At 40.1% G+C, this 22,846-nt stretch overlaps 1 protein-coding gene across 2 annotated transcripts in view; it reads left to right on the plus strand.

Annotated features, from left to right (window-relative positions):
• SCAPER (S-phase cyclin A associated protein in the ER) overlaps positions 1-22,846 on the plus strand; it is a gene marked incomplete at both ends in the record, with an annotated part of 359,493 nt that overhangs the window by 192,148 nt on the left and 144,499 nt on the right. For both annotated transcript variants that reach the window (XM_079700316.1, XM_079700317.1), the window contains one exon: positions 19,302-19,417. In XM_079700316.1, the coding sequence (XP_079556442.1) occupies positions 19,302-19,417 (116 nt within the window). The remainder of the gene's footprint in view (positions 1-19,301; positions 19,418-22,846) is intronic.

Consider the following 22,846-nt stretch of genomic DNA (forward strand, 5'->3'; position numbering starts at 1 on the left):
GGTCAGAAGTTGATCAGTGACTGCCAGCTTCACTGTTTTCTGATCCTGCTTCTAATTCAAGACCCACCAGAAAAAGATGAGTATGCTACTCAAGCCATCACATAAGATGCCCACTCCTAGTTAACCTACCTCTAGCTTCCCCATGCCAATAGCCTCCAAACAGTGCATACTTGAAGCCTTCTCTTTTTTTCATTATAAAGCTTACCCATCCCTCCGCCAAATGTAACTGTTGGTGGCTGACTATCTGCTATAGCAAACTCTGAACAAATAACATCTGTTCTTTAAAAAAAAAAAAAAAAGAAAGACACCATTTGTGCCATAACGAACAAAATCTAAAACATCATTTCTGCCTGTCTTTCTCAAATCCCTACCTCTCCCTGTCCCTGCTGAAAAGGCCTCCTAGTGTTGTATGCCTTTTAATGTTTACACATGGATGTCCTCAGAAGTGTGGACTCTTTTTAGGATCTTTACATTTCTTTTCCATAAGATAACTTACTTCCCCATAATGGGAGGATATGGACTTGCATTCTGACTTAAAACTAAAACCTTTTTCAGACTTCAGACCAAAAGCTGTGTAAATATAAATTGATCACCAAATTTCTCTTCACATGAATTTCATTATTCCTTGTAAAGAGAAAGAGATTCATATATGTCTTTTTATAAAGAAATAAGATTCTGTAATGGTCTGGTGTTCTCCAGACTTAATGAGTCTTCTGAGTTTTGTTTGCCTTGAATAAGCAGACTTTTAAACATTTTAGTTCACCTTTAATAAAGGTCTTATCTTATTCTCACTAGCTAAAAGTGATAGCACAGAGCCTCTCTAATTCAGTTATAATTCAGTCGGGCAGCATTAACTCTTCAGTAAACATTTGATCATATTTGATTTAGCAAAATCAGGAAGAAGGACCAGATATTCTGCCTTTCATGCTGTTCTCTATATAAGAAGGTCTTGTTTGCAGCAGCTTAATGGGGAACAAAAGCTCTGCATTGTTACTCAGTTTTCATCCATGATCAAAGTATAAATTTGCACAATCATCTTGAAGTCCAAAATCTGAAAGGCTGCTCATTTTTGCCTTCTTCCTTGCCATACTTTGTATCAGATAGTCTCTTAAGTAACAGATTTATTGTGGATTTTGTCTCCTCTGTTTTCCCTGTATACTTTAGATGCTAAAGAACAGGAGGGGCTAAAACGGAGTGCAGACTCCAGATAATCCATCTGAGAAAACATTGCCTATCACTAGTTATTTCCCCCCTTTCATTTCCTCCGGACTAAATTAAGCAGACCCAGTGCTTCCTAGCAGGATCATTTCTAAAATCAACTGTAACTGATTTTCCTAGTGCCCTATCACAAGGTTTTTAACCTAGCTGCTTCTTGGAAAAAAATCTTGCAGTAAATATCCTATCATGGGCACAAATGGGAAAGGCATACTCTGAAGACTTTGAAGCAGTATCATGCTACAGTTGGAAGGCTTTACTGGATTTCACTGACATCCAGGAAGGAAAGGGTTTTGAAAGCCTGCCATAGGCCAAAAAAGTACTGAAGGCCAATTGGGACTGGGGCTGCAGGGGGAGCCCATCCTGGGCCACCTGGAGTCTCTTCTAACCGTGGTCCCACATTCCCTCCTTCCTCACCCAAGGCTTACTTCCCTCCTGCTGTGTGCACATTTCTTCCCATTTCCTGACAGTCTCAAGAACTGCACCACCAGTTAAAAGAACTACTCATATTTCAGTCCCTTAGAATCTAGTTAGCTCTCATTTCCTTTTTTATTTACTTGTGATAGTCAAACTTGGCATTCCTTTGCATTCTCTGAGTCTGGATTACTTCAAGTTTTTTGAATTTTTTTTAGTTGCTAGAAATTGCTAATATAAGAGCTCAGAATCCCCCCTCTAATGCTAAGAGTAACTTCACCTTGTCTTCACAGTAACATTGAGCTAAATACAATGTGGTATTCTAGATGTGATCCTGGAACAGGAAAAGGTCATCAGTAGAAAAACTAGGGAAAATCCAAATAAGTCCATAGCTTAATTAATAGTATAGTTTTAATTTAATCTCTTAGTTTTGATAAATGTACCATGGTTTTGTATGATGTTAATATGAGAGAAGGTTCAATTAAAGCATATACTAATTCTCTACTGTACTTGTAACTTCAATCTAAAATTATTTCAACATAAAATATTCTTTGAAATTTTAAAATAATATCAAGTCCAAGATTTTACAAAATTGGGATATTGAGTGATAAGTGTGCCAAAAGTCACATACATTCCTATAGCCACACACTAGATTTCCCCCACAGCTTTCTTGGTATAGACCCATTATACCCTTGGAAGTCAGATAAACCTAGGCTCAATCCCTGGCTCTACCACTTGCTAGCTGTAAAAATTTAAGCAAGTAACTGACTCCTCTAAGACTATTTTTCTTTAATGGGATGATGATGAGGTACCAGTTTTGAGGGCTTAGATAAGATAACAGCCTAGGGCCTGCCACATAGTAATTCCTTGAATTGTCACTTTCAGCCCTCCAGGATGGCACTTGGAGAAAATTGCTCTCCCCATCCCTTCTTAAGGACATAAAAGGGTCTGGGTCATTACTTTCCTTGAGAATAAGGGGGAAAAAAAAAAAAGAATGCCAAGATAACTAAGGCAGGACATAAGCAAAGATGACTGGCAAAGGCCTTGCAGTTGGCCTTCACATTCCTGGCCTCTCCTCTCTGGGCTTGTCCCCTTCAGGCAGGCCTAACACCAGGGCCTGCCTTGCCTTATCAGCCACAGTTTCTAGCTTACCTGTATCCTTGCCTTGACTTTCCCAGGCACATGAGTGTTTCTAAGCCTTTTCTTTCTCATTAAGGATTGATGGCTTTTCTTTCCTGTTAATAGAATTTCTGATGTTAGAGCCCAGAAATCAGGCTGTACGTTTATATTCAACAGCTATTTATTGAATACCTACTTTTTGCTGGACCTATAGAAACGAAATCCCAGCTGTCAAAGAGCTCACAGTCTACCTTGTGATTAAAAAAATAGATAATCAGTATGATCTAGTTTACAATTAAATAATAGAAAAATCAGTCAAGAAGTGCCAGTGTCACAATGGAGCAAGAACAGAGTGCTCTAGGACCACTCCTCTCCATTTCCTTGCCATCTCAGTGGACAAGAGCCTCGAGCTCTATGGTCCTGCTCCCTGGGAGCTGCTGGACCTAAAGGAGTTTGTCCTTGTTACTGGTCCTTGTCCGTATCACTCCCTTGCCCAAAACAGATTCTCCTTGGTCTCATGGTCCTCAGTTTCTTTTGCCTCCCAACTTTAAAGCACCCTGGAGAGTTAAGATGCAGCAACAAGGGAAACAGGGAACTGCTGTGGTAAGACTCCTCAAGTTCTGTGGTAAAGCAGCAGGTAGCCTGCAAGTTAGGAATGGTGGGAGAATAAAGGAGTTGCACAAGGAACTTCATATGTAGGTCCTTGACTTTGAATCCTTTTTTTGTCTTTTAGTTTGATAACATGATAACTCAGAAAACTGTTCACATTGACACCCATTATATCCTGAAGAACTAGTCCTCTGTGTGCAAACAACTCTTTGTACATCCCCTTATTATAGTGCTTATCTCACAGTGTTGCATTTGTCTATGTTAAGTCTGTCTCTCACTGTAGCTATGAGTGTTGGGTCTGGCCCAGTGCCTGCCACTTGGCAGCTTTGTGGAGCGTGAAGATGAGGGAAGATCAAAATGACTTTATTGTGAGTTTTGTTGGATTGCAGTAATAAACTCTATACACTAATCTTTGGTCATCTGTCTCATAACAGCTTAGAGAGAAGGAATGAGAGCACTCAGGTCTGTGTCCTGCTTTCATCCTTCAGTTCCTGCACCACCCCCTCTCACTCACCCTGCCCTCATCTCACTTAGTCCAAACAGGTCAAACATGGCACAATTCAGCTCCCTCAGGGAGAGCCTTCCAAAGGGTCCATGTTCTGATTAGCATCACAAAGGAATTCTTCCTCTCATCTTGAGAAAGCTTTTCCAGCCTCTCTCAGCCCCACTTACCTTATTACCTAACCCTTCAAACTGTGGGTTATGATTTTACTCTTTTTGGCACCACAGTCCCACAAATTTACAATTTCCTTGTGATATTCTTGACTCCAGAAACTGATTCTTTCAAGTATGAGTGTCTACGGCTGAAAGACTGAGCCAAACCTTTATGTAGATTATGAGAATATGAAGAAGGTGACATTAGAAGGCTTAGAAGAGAAAAACCATGTAACAGAAGAAGGAATATCAGTTCATTATACTTGCTTCTTTTAAGCTGACCATAACAGGTGAAGATAGTAGTTGAGTAGAGATGATGTCATTTAAGTGGTAGGAAAGTTTTCATTATGGGAAAAACAGCTGTAAAAAAATTCACTCTAGAATCTTCTCATCTCTATAAATTGGGCTACTGAGTTCTAAATTTATGAACTTGCCAAAACCTACTTGTATTATCTCTAAACAGGTCTTAAGGTGCCACCAGATGCTCCAAACAAATCTAGCCTAGCCTATCCTGCTAATGAACATGCAAACAGTTTTCCCCATCTGCCACCTCTGTCTAAATGGCTAGGAAGGCCTTCCTCTCTGATCACAAAGAATGTAATTACTGTCTATAGAGAAGTCAAGTACAAAGGCCATCAGCCTTTTCAGGCCACCAAAGATTAACAGCTGCCTCTCCTTTAATTGGGAGAGGTAATAACAGTTACTCTAGTTAATAATTGAATGGATTCCTAGGCCATGTAATTCAGATTGAAGCTGTCATTTTTTGCTGGCCTTTAGCTAAGCTGGGTTATTATAATGGAGCCTCTAATCCTATTAGTCAGTTGTCAGTCTCACAGTGGGAGAGAGCAAAGGAAGGGAGAGCTATTAAGGTGTTATGTCTGGTACACAAGTAAAGCCACATATTTCCTCTTCGGAGGTATTTTTTTCTTGCTCAAATCAGAATGATAAAGCTATTTATGAAAGTTCTAATTTTATAATTTCTGTCTGAATGCAGAGTATTTGGAAAAGGGGTAACAGAAAAAAGGAAAAATATCTAGTTCACCTTTCTAGATGAGGTATTTTCAATCAGTTAACAAACTTTGCTTGGTATCTGCAGTGTGTGCATCCTGTGCTTGACCACGATTGAGAATGCAGAGGTAGGAGAGCTTAGGCTTCACAGTGTGGCACATGAACACGAAAAGCTCTGGGATAAAGTCAAAAGTGATAAGGGGCATAAGAGAAATACAGTTAAATACAAAGACCTTTTGACTTTTATTGAGGGGATCAGGAAAGACTTTATGAGTGATTTGATCTGGGTCTTAAAGGATTGAGAGATAGCATTTGAATATTACAAATTGAGAAGGGGGCAGGTTGGATGGAGAGTATAGTTATGGTTAAGCATTTTTAGCATACTTCCTTTTTTCTAGACACTTTGAGGGATAGGAACAAGTATATGACCATGTATTTGAGGAGCATCCAGCCTCACTGAGGCATCCAGGAATATAAAGAGAGCAGTGTATAGGAAGTACCACGTGATTGGCACAAGAAGCTAGTGTGGTGGGAATAGAGAGGAGGAGGAAATAAGAGGCTCTCTATGTCCTTTAAATCTACCTGGATTACTGTGTGAAAGTGATCTTCATTTGCATAAAGAGTACTTAATGCCACATGCTTAAGAAGGTGTTTTTTCCCCCTTGATTTTAACATTTGGGCAACTCATCATTGAGCCAGTTTGAGTTTCCCTTTCTGTCCCCCTGAGGTGAAAAAGGCATAAGCTATCAGAGGATTGTCTCATCTACCTTTATGTACAGAGAGAGGGAAGAGCTGTTCATTTGCACTGTGTTAGGAAATAGGATTCAGTGGGAGGTGTTTCTCCTTGTTATGCTCACGGGCCCCTATAATTGTGTTAAACTGTCATATCTCACAGGACATGTTTGCTGTTTGAGAGAAATCTTTTCATTTGTTCATCCTTTTGTTCAGTCACTCATCCATCAAGTATTTACCATTTCTGTTCTGTGTCATCACTGGGGCTGCAGAGATGAGTCAGCTGCCACTCTTGAGGAGCTTGCAGACAGAGAGAAATGGGGCCCTGAGGTAGGGCAGAGATGATGGCATGAATAGGAGTTGATGTGGGGCATGAAGAAGAAGTTAGGAGGATACTGAACAGTGTTCCCATTTGGCCATGCTCTGTGGAAGAGAATCCAAAAATGGCTTGTTGGATCTGTAATACAGAAGTGCACATGACCAAAACCATCCTTGATTTCTCTGGGGAGAAATTTGTGAGTTTTTTTATTTCACAGTTGGTTTTGCTTTTTTTGCTTTAGTTCCTTGAAAGGGTGCAAATGATAAATTAGAACTTCAATTTTCAATAATACTTTAAAATTTGGCTTTGAATGGCCTATCTTCCTGAAATTGGCTTTTTTTTCCTGCTTAATGTCTGTTAGAGCCCATGTTTTAAGTTTTTCAAGAGGTCATATCCATGTTGTTGGCACTGCATGAAAGACTTTGAGTTTATTTTGTTTTGTTTAAGGCATAGATGTGTACATTAAGATGGTCTGCTTTCACTCAGTCCTTTTCCCGTACACTTTTGCAATGTTGACCCAGTTCTCTCTTGTTGTGGAAAGGTCTATGAGAACAGCAGTGGTGCTGTTTTGTTTCTCTGTGGACAGATTGCATCAATTGGTGCATCTGCTTGGCTTAGGGTATGACATAACTTTGAGTTGAGAAATATCAAAATACAAAGGCTTTACATTGAAACGGAGTACAAGTGGAGAATTTAGTTCCTTGGTGGCTATTAAGGAGGCTCAAGGTGAACAGGTGTTTAAGTCTCAAAAAACTGAATTTTGTTCTCTGGTCATGAAGCTCAATCCCAATGAAAAACTATTCCACTAGGCACATGCAGTAACAGGAATTGTATCCTGGGATCATACCAGAGCAATTGACTATCTGTGTTTTCACAGTTAAAATCCTGTTAAAATACCTTTGTGAGCCTTCTTTTTCAAAACTGTTGATGAAGCATTTTCTGAACAACCGTTGATGAAGCATTTTCTGAGTACATTCCCCTCTGCTAAGTGTTGGGGATGTGGTGATGAAGAAGACATGGTCCCTGACTGCAGGAAGCTCTGAGTTTAGTGGGGATGCAAAGATGAAAAGCTAGAGGATCATCCCTTCTAGGAAGATCAGTATATGCCAAAACACAGAGGCATGAAACAGCATGGGCCACATGAGGAATCTGGTTGAGAGAGAGGCAGGAGCATGGCAGGGAAGGAGGCTGTTAGAGAGGGATCAGATTCTGAAGAATTGTGCTAAAGAGTTTGGGCCTCATTCTGTAGACAGTGAGGAAGCAGTCATTCAAATGTTTCACCCACAGAGTGGCATGATCACATTTACTCTTGAGAATATTATCTTCATTGCATATAAAGGCATCCAGAGCAGGGCTACTCAAAAGAGAGTCCACAGGCCAGTGCCAGGCTACTGTTACTAGAATATGGTGAGATAAGTACACAAATCAAGAGTAATTTTATGTCTTTCATCTAATATTTTAAAATGTGGGCTCAAAGTTAGTATACCTTTTTTCCCTCAATTGTTTAGTATTTAATTTGTATTATATTTCACAAAACTATTGGTCACAATGGAGTGAAAATATTAAAAACAAAGAAACAAACAAAAACTCCTGACTTTTATCTTAGAGTGTTTGGGAAGCACTGCTCTAGAGAATGGTGTGCTATGAAGTAAGCTTGGATCCAGAGATACTAGTTAGGGGGTTGCTGCAGTGCCTCAAGCAACAGACCACGAAAGCCTGAACTGACATGGTAAGAATAGACATGGATAGAAAAGGCAAAAGTTAAGGGCCATAACAGGAGACGAGTAATCAGAACTTGGAGGCTGAATCAGTGTGAAAGCTGAGGAAGAGGAAAGAGTCTAGAAGGGCAAATGTTCTTTTAAGAGTCTGCTGAAAGTTGGACCCTTGCTCTATGCATTATTATGAGCTTTTCCATCCCTGTTTTACAGAGATGTTTCACTTATTTTTAATGTGGTTATTTTTTCATATTATTAAATATTTTATCTATAATTCCTATTTGAGTATAGAAGAAAGGATATGTACATATGTGTTTACTTCCCTATCTTGACTCAGAGCCCCTCTGTCATTTCCCCTGGGCTAAAGATGCTTCCGTGATACCCTAGGCCTGACTCTGGTAAAACTGCTGGTAGGATAACCAATCACTACCAAATTAAATATTCATACGTACTACATGATCTCATTTATATGAAATTCTACAGTGGACAAAACTAACCTATGTTACCATAAATCAAATCAGTGGTTGCATCAGGGAGGAGGGATTGACTGTGAAAGGAGCATGAGGGGACTTTCTAGGGTAATGGAAATGTTCGGGTCTTGATAGGTACTCATCAAATTTAACTGAATGGTATCCTTAAGATCTGAGCCCTTCACCCCACTGTAAAGTATACCTCAAATTAAAAAAAAAAAAAAGCCAATGAACAAAATGTGTTCAACCCCATCATTATCAGGGAAAGACAAATAAAATCCTCAATTAAATGTGAGTATGCAGGGACTTCCCTGGTGGTCCAGTGGTTAAGAATTGGCCTGCCAATGTAGGGGACACGGGTTCAATCCCTAGTCCGGGAAGATCCCACATACCATGCAGTAAAGTAAGCCCATGTGCCACAACTACTGAGCCCGTGCTCTAGAGCCTGCAAGCTGCAACTACTGAGCCCGTATGCCACAACTACTGAAGCCCACATGCCCTGGAGCCCACACGCTGCAACTGCTGAGCCCACACTCTGCAACTACTGAAGCCTGTGCACTTTAGTGTCCGTGGGCCACAACTGCTGAGCCCATGTACTACAACTACTGAAGCCCACGTGCCTAGAGCCCGTGCTCTGCCACAAGAGAAGCCACCGCAATGAGAAGCCCATGCACCACAATGAAGAGTAGCCCCAGGGCTCGAACCCATGTCCCCTGCATTGGCAGGTGGATTCTTAACCACTGCGCCACCACGGAAGCCTCACTGCATCCCCGCCACAACTAGAGAAAGCCCGCATACAGCAATGAAGACTCAGCACAGCCAAAAAAAAAAAAAAAAAGGCAAGTATATACCCATTAGAATGACTAAACTTAAAAAAAAAAAAACTTGATAAAGGCAAGTTTTGGTGTCAGTGTAGAGTAACCGAAATCATCATGGTACTGCAATGTGTACAAAAATTGTTCTGAATATTTTAGAAAGCTGTTTGGCTATAACTAATAACACAACCTATGCACACTCTGTGACCCAGCAGTTCTGCTTTTAAGCATATACTCAACTGCATGTCACATGTGCCCAAATACATATACAAAAATGTTGAAAGCAGCATTGTCCAGAGTTTCGAAGTGGAAACAACCCAAATGTCAATCAGCGGTGAAACATTTAAATAAGTTGAGGTATGTAATCAGATAAAGGAATACTATACAGCAAGGAAAATGAATTAAATACTGCTACAGGCAACAATATGGATGAATTTAGGGGAAAAAACAAGCAAGAAAAGTTAGATAGTATAGAATATATAAAGTGTGATTCTATTTTTATAGAATTGAAAAGAAAACAAAAGGATTCTGTGATTTTCAAAGTCAGGAGAGCCTTTACATCAAGGAAAGACAGAGAGATAATGAGTAGGATGGGCAACAGGGGTATTATGGCATGTTATAGAGCTTTATTTTTTAATTTTGGAATTATTACAATGTGTTTTCAATTTGCCATAGCTCATCCAGCTATATAGTTATGATTAGTGCAGTTTTATCTGTGTATGCTATGTACTAATACAAAGTTGTTACTATTTTCTAATTATATTGACATCCTAGCATAAGAAGAAAGAATGGTAACAGCATTATGATTTTAAATAAATTACTGAGCACCTAGGTTTTCAATTTTCTGATTGTTAGTTTTATTGCAAGGAAACATTTTTTCATTAATAACAACATAAATTGTTAATTTTTAATCTTAAAAGTGTGAGGTCTTGTCTAGGATTCATGATGAACTTCTTATAGTCTCAGACTGTATTTTATTGTGCACAAAGAATGAGTAAATGAATGATTAAGATATTATACTACCAAACTCCAGACATGTACTGGAGCCAATAATTGATAGTCCACATCAAGCAGGCAGAGCATTGTGCTTTGAACATCAGAAGAATCAGGAAAACATGTTTGACAGAGCCTGTGAATAACTCATATCTCTCCCCCAAGTACCCCCCCCAATAAAAAAGCCCCTCAGTATTTCAAAGACACTTCAAGGCTTAATGAACTGTAGAATACTATTAAAAGAAATATAAGGGGGTATTGTAATAGAGGGGTCGAATATTAGTTTGCTAGGGCTGCCATAACAAACTACCACAGACTGGGTGGCTTAAATAGCAGAAGTTTCTTTTCTCAGAGTTCTGGAGGCTGAAGTCCAGGGTGAAAGTGTTAGGAGGTTTGGTTTTTTTCTGAGGCCTCTCTCCTTGGTTTGTAATTGGACACCTTCTTGCTGTGTATGGCCTTTTTCTCTGTGCATGTGCATTCCTGGTGTCTCTTGTTCTCTTATAAGGACAACAGTCATATTGGATTAAGGCCTCACCCTAACAGCCTCATTTTAACTTAATCACCTCTTTAAATTTCTTATCCTCAAATACAGTTACATTCTGAGATACTAGGGGTTGGGACTTCAACATAAGAATTCAGTGGAGAGTGGGGACACAATTCAGCCTATAGCAGGTTGCTATCCTGTATTTCACATATTTGATGCAGTGATTCTGTGTATGCTTAAAAACTCTTGCCCTCCCCATGCCAGAGGAATGCAAAGAGCTTATATATCCTTCCCACAAGAATTGTATACAAATCAGAAGTTGTATAGAAAAATCATAGGTTGAGTTCTAAAATGGTTACTTAATATTCTCCCTAAAATAGGTGAAGTGGCTTTTTTTTTTTTTTTAGCTATTATCATAGACTTTTTTTTTTTTTACATCTTTTTTGGAGTATAATTGCTTTACAATGGTGTGTTAGTTTCTGCAGTATAACAAAGTGAATCAGCTATATGTATACATACATCCCCATACCCCTCCCTCTTGCATCTCCCTCCCACCCTCCCTATCCCACCCCTCTAGGTGGTCACAAAGCACCGAGCTGATCTCCCTGTACTATGTGGCTGCTTCCCACTAGCTGTTTTACATTTGGTAGTGTATATATGTCCATGCCACTCTCTCACTTGGTCCCAGCTTACCCTTCCCCCTCCCTGTGTCCTCAAGTCCATTCTCTACATCTGTGCCTTTATTCCTGTCCTGCCCCTAGGTTCTTCAGAACTTTTTTTTTTTTTTTAGATTCCATATATACGTGTTAGCATACGGTATTTGTTTTTCTCTTTCTGACTTACTTCACTCTGTATGACAGACACTAGGTCCATCCCCCTCACTACAAATAACTCAATTTCGTTTCTTTTTATGGCTGAATAATATTCCATTGTATATATGTGCCACATTTTCTTTACCCATTCATCTGTTGATGGATACTTAGGTTGCTTCCATGTCCTGGCTTCTGTGAATAGAGCTGCAATGAACATTGTGGTACATGACTCTTTTTGAATTATGGTTTTCTCAGGGTATATGCACAGTAGTGGGATTGCAGGGTCGCATGGTAGTTCTATTTTTAGTTTTTTAAGGAACCTCCATACTGTTCTCCATAGTGGCTGTATGAATTTACATTCCCACCAACAGTGCAAGAGGGTTCTCTTTTCTCCACACTCTCTCCAGCATTTATTTTCTGTAGATTTTTTGATGATGGCCATTCTGACTGGTGTGAGGTGATACCTCATTGGAGTTTTGATTTGCATTTCTCTAATGATTAGGGATGTTGAGCATCCTTTCATGTGTTTGTTGGCAATCTGTATATCTTCTTTGGAGAAATGTCTATTTAGGTCTCCTACCCATTTTTGGATTGGGTTGTTTGTTTTTTTGATATTGAGCTGCATGAACTGCCTGTAAATTTTGGAGGTTAATCCTTTGTCAACTGCTTCATTTGGAAATATTTTCTCCCATTCTCAGGGTTGTCTTTTCATCTTGTTTATGTTTTCCTTTGCTGTGCAAAAGCTTTTAAGTTTCATTAGTTCCCACTTGTTTATTTTGTTTTTTATTTCCATTTCTCTAGGAAGTGGGTCAAAAAGGATCTTGCTCTGATATATGTCATAGCATGCTCTGCCTATGTTTTCCTCTAAGAGTTTGATAGTGTCTGGCCTTCCATTTAAGTCTTTAATCCGTTTTGAGTTTATTTTGGTGTATCATTTTAGGAAGTGTTCTAATTTCATTCTTTTACATGTAGCTGTCCAGTTTTCCCAGCACCACTTATTGAAGAGGCTGTCTTTTCTCCATTGTATATTCTTGCCTCTTTTATCAAAGATAAGGTGACCATATGCGCATGGGTTTATGTCTGGGCTTTCTATCCTGTTCCATTGATCTATTTCTGTTTTTGTGCCAGTACCATACAGTCTTGATAACTGTAGCTTTGCAGTATAGTCTGAAGTCCGGGAACCTGATTCCTCCAGCTCCATTTTCTTTCTCAAGAGTGCTTTGGCTATTTGGGGTCTTTTGTGTTTCCATACAAATTGTGAAATTTTCTGTTTTAGTTCTGTGAAAAATGCCAGTGGTAGTTTGATAGGGATTGCATTGAATCTGTAGATTGCTTTGGGTAGTAGATTCATTTTCACAATGTTGATTCTTCCAATCCAAGAACATGGTTTATCTCTCCATCTGTCTGTACCATCTTTAATTTCTTTCATCAGTGTCTTATAGTTTTCTGCATACAGGTATTTCGTCTCCTTAGGTAGGTTTATTCCTAGGTATTTTATTCTTCTTCTTGCAGTGGTAAATGGGAGTGTTTCCTTAATTTCTCTTTCAGGTTTCCCATCAATAGCGTATAGGAATGCAAGAGATTTCTGTGCATTAATTTTGTATCCTTCTACAACCAAATTCATTGATTAGCTCTAGTCGTTTTCTGGTAGCATCTTTAGGATTCTCTATGTATAGTATCATGTCATCTGCAAACAGTGACGGCTTTACTTCTTCTCTTCCAGTTGAGTTTCCTTCTATTTCTTTTTCTTCTCTGATTGCTGTGGCTAATACTTCCAAAACTATGTTGAATAATAGTGGTGAGAGGGGACATCCTTGTCTTGTTCCTGATCTTAGAGGATATGGTTTCAGTTTTTCATCACTGAGAACGATGTTGGCTGTGGGTTTGTCATATATTGCCTTTATTTTGTTGAGGTTAAGTTCCCTCTATGCCTACTTTCTGCAGGGTTTTTATCATAAATGAGTGTTGAATTTTGTTGAAAGATTTTTCTGCATCTGTTGAGGTGATCATATGGTTTTTCTTCTTCAATTTGTTAATATGGTTTATCACATTGATTGATTTGCATATATTGAAGAATTCTTGCATTCCTGGGATAAACCCCACTTGATCATGGTGTATGATCCTTTTAATGTGCTGTTGGGTTCTGTTTGCTAGTATTTTGTTGAGGATTTTTGCATCTGTATTCATCAGTGATATTGGCCTGTAGTTTTCTTTCTTTGTGACATCTTTGTCTGGTTTTAGTATCAGAGTGATGGTGGCCTCATGGAATGAGTTTGGGAGTGTTCCTCTCTCTACTATATGTTGGGAGAGTTTAAGGAGGATAGGTGTTAGCTCTTCTCTAAATGTTTGATAGAAGTCACCTCTGAAGCCATCTGGTCCTGGGCTTTTGTTCGTTGGAAGATTTTTAATCACAGTTTCAATTTCAGTGCTTGTGATTGGTCTGTTTATATTTTCTATTTCTCCCTGGTTCAGTCTCAGAAGGTTGTGCATTTCTAAGAATTTGTCCATTTCTTCCAGGTTGTCCATTTCATTGGCACATAGTTGCTTGTAGTAATCGCTCATGATCCTTTGTATTTCTGCAGTGTCAGTTGTTACTTCTCCTTTTTCATTTCTAATTCTGTTGATTTGAGTCTTCTCCCCCTTTTTTTTTGATTGAGTCTGGCTAATAGTTTATCAATTTTGTTTATCTTCTCAAAGAACCAGCTTTTAGTTTCATTGATCTTTGCTATTGTTTCCTTCATTTCTTTTTCACTTATTTCTGATATGATCTTTATGATTTCTTTCCTTCTGCTATCTTTGGGGTTTTTTGTTCTTCTTTCTCTGATTTCTTTAGGTGTCAGGATAGGTTGTTTATTTGAGATGTTTCTTGTTGCTTGAGGTAGGATTGTATTGCTATAAACTTCCCTCTCAGAACTGATTTTGCTGCATCCCATAGGTTTTGGGTCGTCGTTTTTTCATTGTCATTTGTTTTTAGGTATTTTTTGGATTTCCTGTTTGATTTCTTCAGTGATCTCTTGGTTATTTAGTAGTGTATTATTTAGCCTCCATGTGTTTGTATTTTTTACAGATTTTTTCCTGTAATTGATACCTAGTCTCATAGCGTTGTGGTTGGAAAAGATACTTGATACGATTTCAATATTTTTAAATTTACCAAGGCTTGATTTGTGACCCAAGATATGATCTATCCTGGAGAATGCTCCATGAGCACTTGAGAAGAAAGTGGATTCTGTTATTTTTGGATGGAATGTCCTATAAATATCAATTAAGTCCATGTTGTTTAATGTGTCATTTAAAGCTTGTGTTTCCTTATTTATTTTCATTTAGGATGATCTGTCCATTGGTGAAAGTGGAGTTTTAAAGTCCCCTACTATGATTGTGTTACTGTCAATTTCCCCTTTTATGGCTGTTAGCATTTGCCTTGTGTATTGAGGTGCTCCTGTGTTGGGTGCATAAATATTTACAATTGTTATATCCTCTTGGATTGATCCCTTGATCATTATGTAGTGTCATTCTTTGTCTCTTGTAATAGTCTTTATTTTAAAGTCTATTTTGTCTGATATGAGAATTGCTACTCCAGCTTTCTTTTGGTTTTCATTTGCATGGAATATCTTTGTCCATCCCCTCACTTTCAGTCTGTATGTGTCCCTAGGTCTGAAGTGGGTCTCTTGTAGACAGCATATATACTGGTCTTGTTTTTGTATCCATTCGCCCAGTCTGTGTCTTTTGGTTGGAGCATTTAATCCATTTACATTTAATGTAGTTATCAATATGTATATTCCTATTACCATTTTCTTAATTGTTTTGGGTTTCTTATTGTAGGTCTTTTCCTTCTCTTGTTTTTCCTGCCTAGAGAAGTTCCTTTAACATTTGTTTTAAAGGTGGTTTGGTGGTGCTGAATTCTCTTAGCTTTTGCTTATCTGTAAAGGTTTTAGTTTCTCCATCGAATCTGAATGAGATCCTTGCTGGGTAGAGTAATCTTGGTTGTAATGCTTTCCCTCTCATCACTTTAAATATGTCCTGCCACTGCCTTCTGGCTTGTAGAGTTTCTGCTGAAAGATCAGCTGTTAACCTTATGGGGATTCCCTTGTATGTTATTTGTTGCTTTTCCCTTGCTGCTTTTAGTATTTGTTCTTTGTATTTAATCTTTGATAGTTTGATTACTATGTGTCTTGGCATGTTTTTCTTTGGATTTATCCTGTATGGGCCTCCCTGCGCTTCCTGGACTTGATTGACTATTTCCTTTCCCATATTATGGAAATTTTCAACTATAATCTCTTCAATATTTTCTCAGTCCCTTTTTTCTTCTGTTCTTCTTCTGGGACCCCTGTAATTCCAATGTTGGTGCGTTTAATGTTGTCCCAGAGGTCTCTGAGACTGTCCTCAATTCTTTTCATTCTTTTTTCCTTATTCTGCTCTGGGTGGTTATTTCCACTATTTTATCTTCCAGCTCACTTATCCGTTCTTCTGCCTCAGTTATTCGGCTATTGCTTCTTTCTACAGAATTTTTTTTTTTTTTTTTTTTTTTTTTTTTTTTTTTTTTTTCAGTACGCAGGCCTCTCACCATTGTGGCCTCTCCCACTGCAGAGCACAGGCTCCGGATGCGCAGGCTCAGCAGCCATGGCTCATGGGCCCAGCCGCTGCATGGCATGTGGGATCTTCCTGGACCAGGGCATGAACCCACATCTCCTGCATCGGCAGACGGACCCTCAACCACTGCGCCACCAGAGAGAGGCCCCTTCTAGAGAATTTTTAATTTCATTTATTGTGTTGTTCATCATTGTTTGTTTGCTCTTTAGTTCTTCTAGGTCCTTGTTAAATGTTTCTTGTATTTTCTCCATTCTATTTCCAAGATTTTGGATCATCTTTACTATCATTACTCTGAATTCTTTTTCAGGTAGACTGCCTATTTCCTCTTCATTTGTTTGGTCTGGTGGGTTTTTACCTTGCTCCTTCATCTGCTGTGTATTTTTCTGTCTTCTCCTTTTGGTTAACTTACTGTGTTTGGGGTCTCCTTTTCACAGTTTGCAGGTCCATAGTTCCCGTTGTTTTTGGTGTCTGCCCCCAGACAGAGGGGTAGGCTTCCTGGTGGAGTGGACTGGTGCCTGTGTTCTGGTGGATGAGGCTGGGTCTTGTCTTTCTGGTGGGCAGGGCCGCATCTGGTGGTGTGTTTTGGGGTGTCTGTGACCTTATTATGATATTAGGCAGCCTCTCTGCTAATGAATGGGGTTGTGTTCCTGTTTTGCTAGTTGTTTGGCATAGCGTGGCCAGCACTGTAGCTTGCTGGTCGTTGAGTGGAGCTGGGTCTTACGTTGAGATGGAGATCTCTGGGAGAGCTTTTGCTGTTTGATATTACATGGAGTCAGGAGGTCTCTGGTGGAACAATGTCCTGAACTGGGCTCTCCCACCTCTGAGGCTCAGGCCTGACACCCGGCCAGAGAACCAAGACCCTGTCAGTCACACGGCTCAGAAGAAAAGGGAGAAAGCGAGGGAGGGAGGGAGGGAGGAAAATACAGTTATTAAAATAAAAAATAAAATTATTAAAACTTTAAAAAATTAAAAGGTAATTAAGAAAAAAAGAAAGAGGAGAGCCACCAAACCGAAAAACAAATCCACCGATGATAACAAGTGCTAAAAACCACACTAAGTAAAGAAAAAGAAGAAACCAACAGACAGAACCCTAGGACAAATGGTAAAAGCAAAGTTATACAGACAAAATCACGCAAAGCATACACATACACACTCACAAAAAGAGAAAATGGAAAAAAAAATATATATATATATATTAAGAAAAGAGAGCCACTAAATCAATAAACAAATCTACCAATGATAATAAACTCTAAATACTAAACTAAGATAAACATAAAACCAGAAACAAATTAGATGCAGAAAGCAAACTCCAAGTCTGCAGTTGCTCCCAAAGTCCACCTCCTCAAATTTGGGATGATTCGTTGTCTATTCAGGTATTCCAGAGACGCAGGGTACGTCAAGTTCATTGTGGAGATTGAATCCGCTGCTCCTGGGGCTGCTGGGAGAAGTTTCCCTTTCTCTTCTTTGTTCGCACAGCTCCTGGGGTTCAGCTTTGGATTTGGCCCTGCCTCTTGTGTGTAGGTCGCCTGAGGGCATCTGTTCTTCACTCAGACAGGACGGGGCTAAAGTAGCAGCTGATTAGGGGGCTCTGGCTCACTCAGGCCAGTGGGAGGTAGTGGTACGGAATGCAGGGCGAGCCTGCGGCGGCAGAGCCGAGCCTAACGTTGCAACAGCCTGAGGCGCGCCATTTGTTCTCCCGGGGAAGTTGTCCCTGGATCACAGGACCCTGGTATTGGCAGGCTGCACAGGCTCCCGGGAGGGGAGGTGTGGATAGTGACCTGTGCTTGCACACAGGCTTCTTGGTGGCGGCAGCAGCAGCCTTAGCGTTTCATGCCCGTCTCTGGTGTCCACGCTGATAGCCGTGGCTTGCACCCATCTCTGGAGCTCAGTTAGGCGGTGCTCTGAATCCCCTCTCCTCGTGCACCCCGAAACAGTGGTCTCTTGCCTCTTAGGCAGTTCTAGACTTTTTCCCAGACTCCCTCCCGGCTAGCTGTGGCATACTAGGCCCCTTCAGGCTGTGTTCACGCAGCCAGCCCCAGTCCTCTCCCTGGGATCTGACCTCCGAAGAAGCCTGAGCCTCAGCTCCCAGCCCCCACCTGCCCTGGCGGGTGAGCAGACAAGCCTCTTAAGCTGGTGAGTGCTGGTGGCACCGATCCTCTGTGCGGGAATCTCTCTGCTTTGCCCTTTGCACCCCTGTTGCTGCGATCTCCTCCATGGCTCAGAAGCTTCCCCCCCTCCAACCCCCATCTCTGCCAGTGAAGGGGGTTCCTAGTGTGTGGAAACCTTTCCTCCTTCACAGCTCCCTCCCTGAGGTGCAGGTCCTGTCCCTATTCTTTTTTTTTTTTTTGCGGTACGCGGGCCTCTCACTGTTGTGGCCTCTCACATTGCGGAGCACAGGCTCCGGATGCGCAGGCTCAGCGGCCATGGCTCACGGGCCCAGCCGCTCCGCGGCATGTGGTGTCCTTCCCGGACCGGGGCACGAACCCGTGTCCCCTGCATCGGCAGGCGGACTCTCAACCACTGCGCCACCAGGGAAGCCCCTGTCCCTATTCTTTTGTCTCTGTTTTTTCTTTTTTCTTTTGCCCTACCCAAGTATGGTGGGGAGTTTCTTGCCTTTTGGGAAGTCTAAGGTCTTCTGCCAGCGTTCAGTAGGTGTTCTGTAGGAGTTGTTCCACGTGTAGATGTATTTCTGATGTATTTGTGGGGAGGAAGGTGGTCTCCACGTCTTACTTCTCCACCATCTTGAAGGTCTCCACTTTTTTTTAAAAAGGTACATCTAACTGGTTAGTTATTAGATTATCTTGTATTACTGAAGAAAAAAGTTCTAGCAAAGGAAATCTTTGTGGAAGTCAGTTTGTCCTGTTAAGTGGTAATTAACCTTACAAAATGATCCAGTTTTTAAAAGTGTTGCTAAAAACTTCTGTATGAAATGATTTTTTCCTATGCTTGGAGTGCTTCATCCCTTTCCCTTTTCTTTTGCCTGTCTCAAAACCTCAACTTTCTCAGAAAAGCCTATGCTGACCCTTTCCCCAATATACAGTTGATTCCCCCACTGTTCTCATAGAGCACCTTTCCTTTTTCTTCAGAGTACTTATTATAATTGAAATTGTTTTATTTATATTTATTTGATTAATGTTGGTCTCATCCACTAAATTTTAAGCTTCATGGGGGACAGCAACTATGATTTTTTGTTCACCACTTTTGACCTATAGTTCCTAGCACTGAGTAAGCATTCAATAAGTGTTTGTAGAATAATTGAACCAACAGAATATTTCACACTACAGCTAAATATTTCATTTGGTTATAATTTTATGCCTGGGAAATGGGGCTAATTTCTTTTTGTATTTCTGTTTAGAATGTGGCAGATCAGATTGCATTTCAAGCTGCTGGTGGATTAACAGCCCTTGAACACATTCTTCAAGTAGTGGTCCCAGTCACAAATGTGAACACAGTTTCACGAATTCCTCCTAAGTAAGTAGAGTTTTTAAATCTGTCTTTCACGTTTCACTTGTGAGTCATTTCTGCCCTATGGTTTCCATATGGGGGACCACAGGAAAATTGTATGTTTATTCAGGCTTGAATAGCAAAAGCTTACCCTCCCCATCAGGGAGAAAAACAGAGGTGCTCGACTTCATTTACAAAACTCAAATTGAGCTTAAAAAGCCTTATGAAGGAAATTTCTTTGGTCTGTGACCTTTTCTAATCCTAAATCAAGAAGAACTGATGAACTCGTGAGTTCTAATTGCTTACAAAATTTGAAGAGAAATGAATAGTAATAACAGCTAACTTTTTGTATTGCATACAAAAAAGGAGGTAAGTACATTGACAAAGGCCTGAGCTGTGAAATTTGAAGAAGTCCCTAACGTACAGGAAGAGCAGTCTGAGGCCAAGACTGCCATAGTCTGGAATCCCAGCCAAATAGTTGGGAAGTGGATTGCAGTTTGGTCTTTTAACTGCAAATTGCTCTTTCGTAAGGATCATGTGCATCCTTTAGACCCAAGATCTACTTTCTTATTCTTTTAAGTCACCCTTTGGTCCCTGGCCATCTAGGATGTAGTAGCAGACGGCATTATTTCAGAAGTATTGTATTCCTGAGTTGTAACATGCACAATTTTTGGATATTTTGTGGAGACTCTTATTTGCAGGGTTTAAATGAGAAGTTTTGATAAAAGTTCAGTTATATCACTGAGAAACTTTTAAATATTTAATTAGCTCTACAAAAATGAGTGCTTCATTTGTCTGCTGGATACAACAGAAAAAAAAATTCCAAGAGTATGTTATCTTTCTTCCTGAGAGACATTTGGTAAAATATAAATAGCACCAGCTTTGGAGTCATACAAACCTGAATTCCAGTTTTACCTCTGCTGGTTACTAGTTGGGAGAATTGGGACAAGTGCCTTAATCTTGTTGCATCTGTTTCCTCATTTGGTCAAACAGGGGTAGTCATATTCACCTCACAGTGTGGGGATCAGTTGAAGTAATAATGTATGTGAGAGTTCTTTGTAAACCTTAAAGTGTTATATAAATATTAGGTGACAGTTTTTATTTTTTTGTGTGGTACGCGGGCCTCTCACCGTTGTGGCCTCTCCCGTTGCGGAGCACAGGCTCCGGACGCCCAGGCTCAGCGGCCATGGCTCACGGGCCCAGCCGCTCCGCGGCATGTGGGATCTTCCCGGACCGGGGCACGAACCCGTGTCCCCTGCATCGGCAGGCGGACTCTCAACCACTGCGCCACCAGGGAAGCCCCAAGGTGACAGTTTTTAAAGTAGTAATCTTGCCTGGTTTAAGACAGTGTTATCTATTTGACGTGAGAGATTTCTAAGTACAGACTTTGATACTCAGTTAGTTTGGGTTCTTTTGCTCTACTGACAAAGTAGAGATTAATGAAAGAATGTATAGGTGTCCTTTAAAGTCAGGATATCTTTCTTTGGAGCAGAAAACTGTACATGGGGCAGTTATAGCACACATATAGATGTTCTAACCCAGAAGAGTTGCTATTCCTTTTCAAAGTAGACTTTATTGACAGTGTGTTGCTTGGCATGTTGTCAGCACTCAATGTATATTAATTGGCAGAGAGAGAGAGAGGAAGGAAAGAATGAAATACAGTAAAATATTTGAGGTAAGAAAATAAATGGCATTTGATTCTTCGGGACAGTGCTTTTCATAACTGTTAATAATTCATATTGTTCATCTTAACTGCACTTGTAGTTTTTGTTTTGTTTCTTTTTTGATTTCATTGTTGTTGTTGTTTTGTTTGTTTTCTGGTAGGCTGCAACACGCATGACCCTAAGCTCCCTTAATGGTAACCTAGATGAAATGCCTATTTCCCAAAAGCTACCTTTGTCATTGTGGCAGAGGGCATGTTCTGGTGCTTATTTGTGCCTCTTGTTTAGGGAACAGAAGAGGTTTCCATAGTTCCCAAAAAGACCTAAGTAAGAATTAGCACACCTGCTTTGGAAAGGAGCCATGGAATCCTGAAAGTCCAGATCAATGCTTCTCAGCTAGCCACAGTGCCAGGATTGAGAGTTTGTTTCTTCATCTCATCTTAGGCCAATAGTTTTGTGTTTCCAGCCAGGTACTGCTTACTGAGTGAGGCCAGCACTCAGGGCTGTGGGCATCTAGCATTGACTCTAAGATTCTCCTGTCCGTCCTTAGCACAGCTCAAGATCATGACTCTACTTTCTAAACTAGCCTCACTTCTCCGGGCTAATGAATTAAGGTTATGCTGCTTACTTGGAGACAGGCAAAAAAAATGCCACAACTACATTAGATTTAAATGTAGACTCAGAGCACACTGGTGGGCCTGAGTCAGTGACTTTTTCATATTCCTTCTAACTGCTCTCTGGCCTTGGGACTTCCTTGGCTCTCAACTTGCCCAGATCCTCCCCTTCTATCCCTGTTGAGCTCCCAGCCCTCGTCATCATGAAACTTCTGCCACCTTAGCACATTTTGTTTTCTGCTTCCTGTGGCATTTCGTGACTCTTACCTAGAGAGACTGTATTTTGGTTTTCGTTTTTTTTTTTTTTTTTTTTTTACCATCCTACAATAGTTCATTTTTCTCAGCAATAAACAGGAAAAGATTTGAGAAGTTGCAGCCACTATCTAGTAACATTTATCATGTGGATCACCTATGACTGCAGACCTAACGTTTCACTGCCCCTGCAGTCCCAGAGCACTGTGAATGGAAAAACCAACTCCCTGATCCTCTTTCCTCACCACTTTGCCCCTCTTCCTTTTTACTCCACCTGGTACCTCAGCAGTTGTCCTATAATTATTGCTAGGTAACTCCCTCTGAGTGAATATTTTGCTTCTAGCAGATTTTTTTAGTGTGAAATTGAGAATTATACCCACTTATGAAAATTTAAATTTTTGAAACCTTTCTGAATCTTCACTGGGTTATTTTTCTTTTTTTTAGAAACAGAGAAAGCCCATAAACCTGCTTGAATCCTTTTCAAATTATCATTGGTTAGGTCCCATTTGTTTATTTTTGTTTTTATTTCCATTATTCTCAGAGATGGATCCAAAAAGATATTGCTGCAATTTATGTCAAAGAGTGTTCTGCCTATGTTTTCCTCTAGGAGTTTTATAGTATCCAGTCTTACATTTAGGTATTTAATCCATTTTGAGTTTATTTTTGTGTATGGTGTTAAGAGAATGTTCTAATTTCATTATTTTACCTGTAGCTGTCCAGTTTTCCCAGTACTGTTTATTGAAGAGACTGTCTTTTCTCCATTGGCTTTTCTTGCCTCCTTTGTTGTAGATTAATTGACCATAGGTGTATTGGTTTATTTTTGAGCTTTCTATCCTGTCCATTGATCTACATGTCTGTTTCTGTGCCAGTACCATACTATTTTAATTACTGTAACTTTGTATTATAGTCTGAAGTCAAGGAGCTTGATT

Source organism: Hyperoodon ampullatus (assembly GCF_949752795.1).
Source record: "Hyperoodon ampullatus genome assembly, chromosome: 3".
Lineage (NCBI taxonomy): Eukaryota > Metazoa > Chordata > Mammalia > Artiodactyla > Ziphiidae > Hyperoodon > Hyperoodon ampullatus.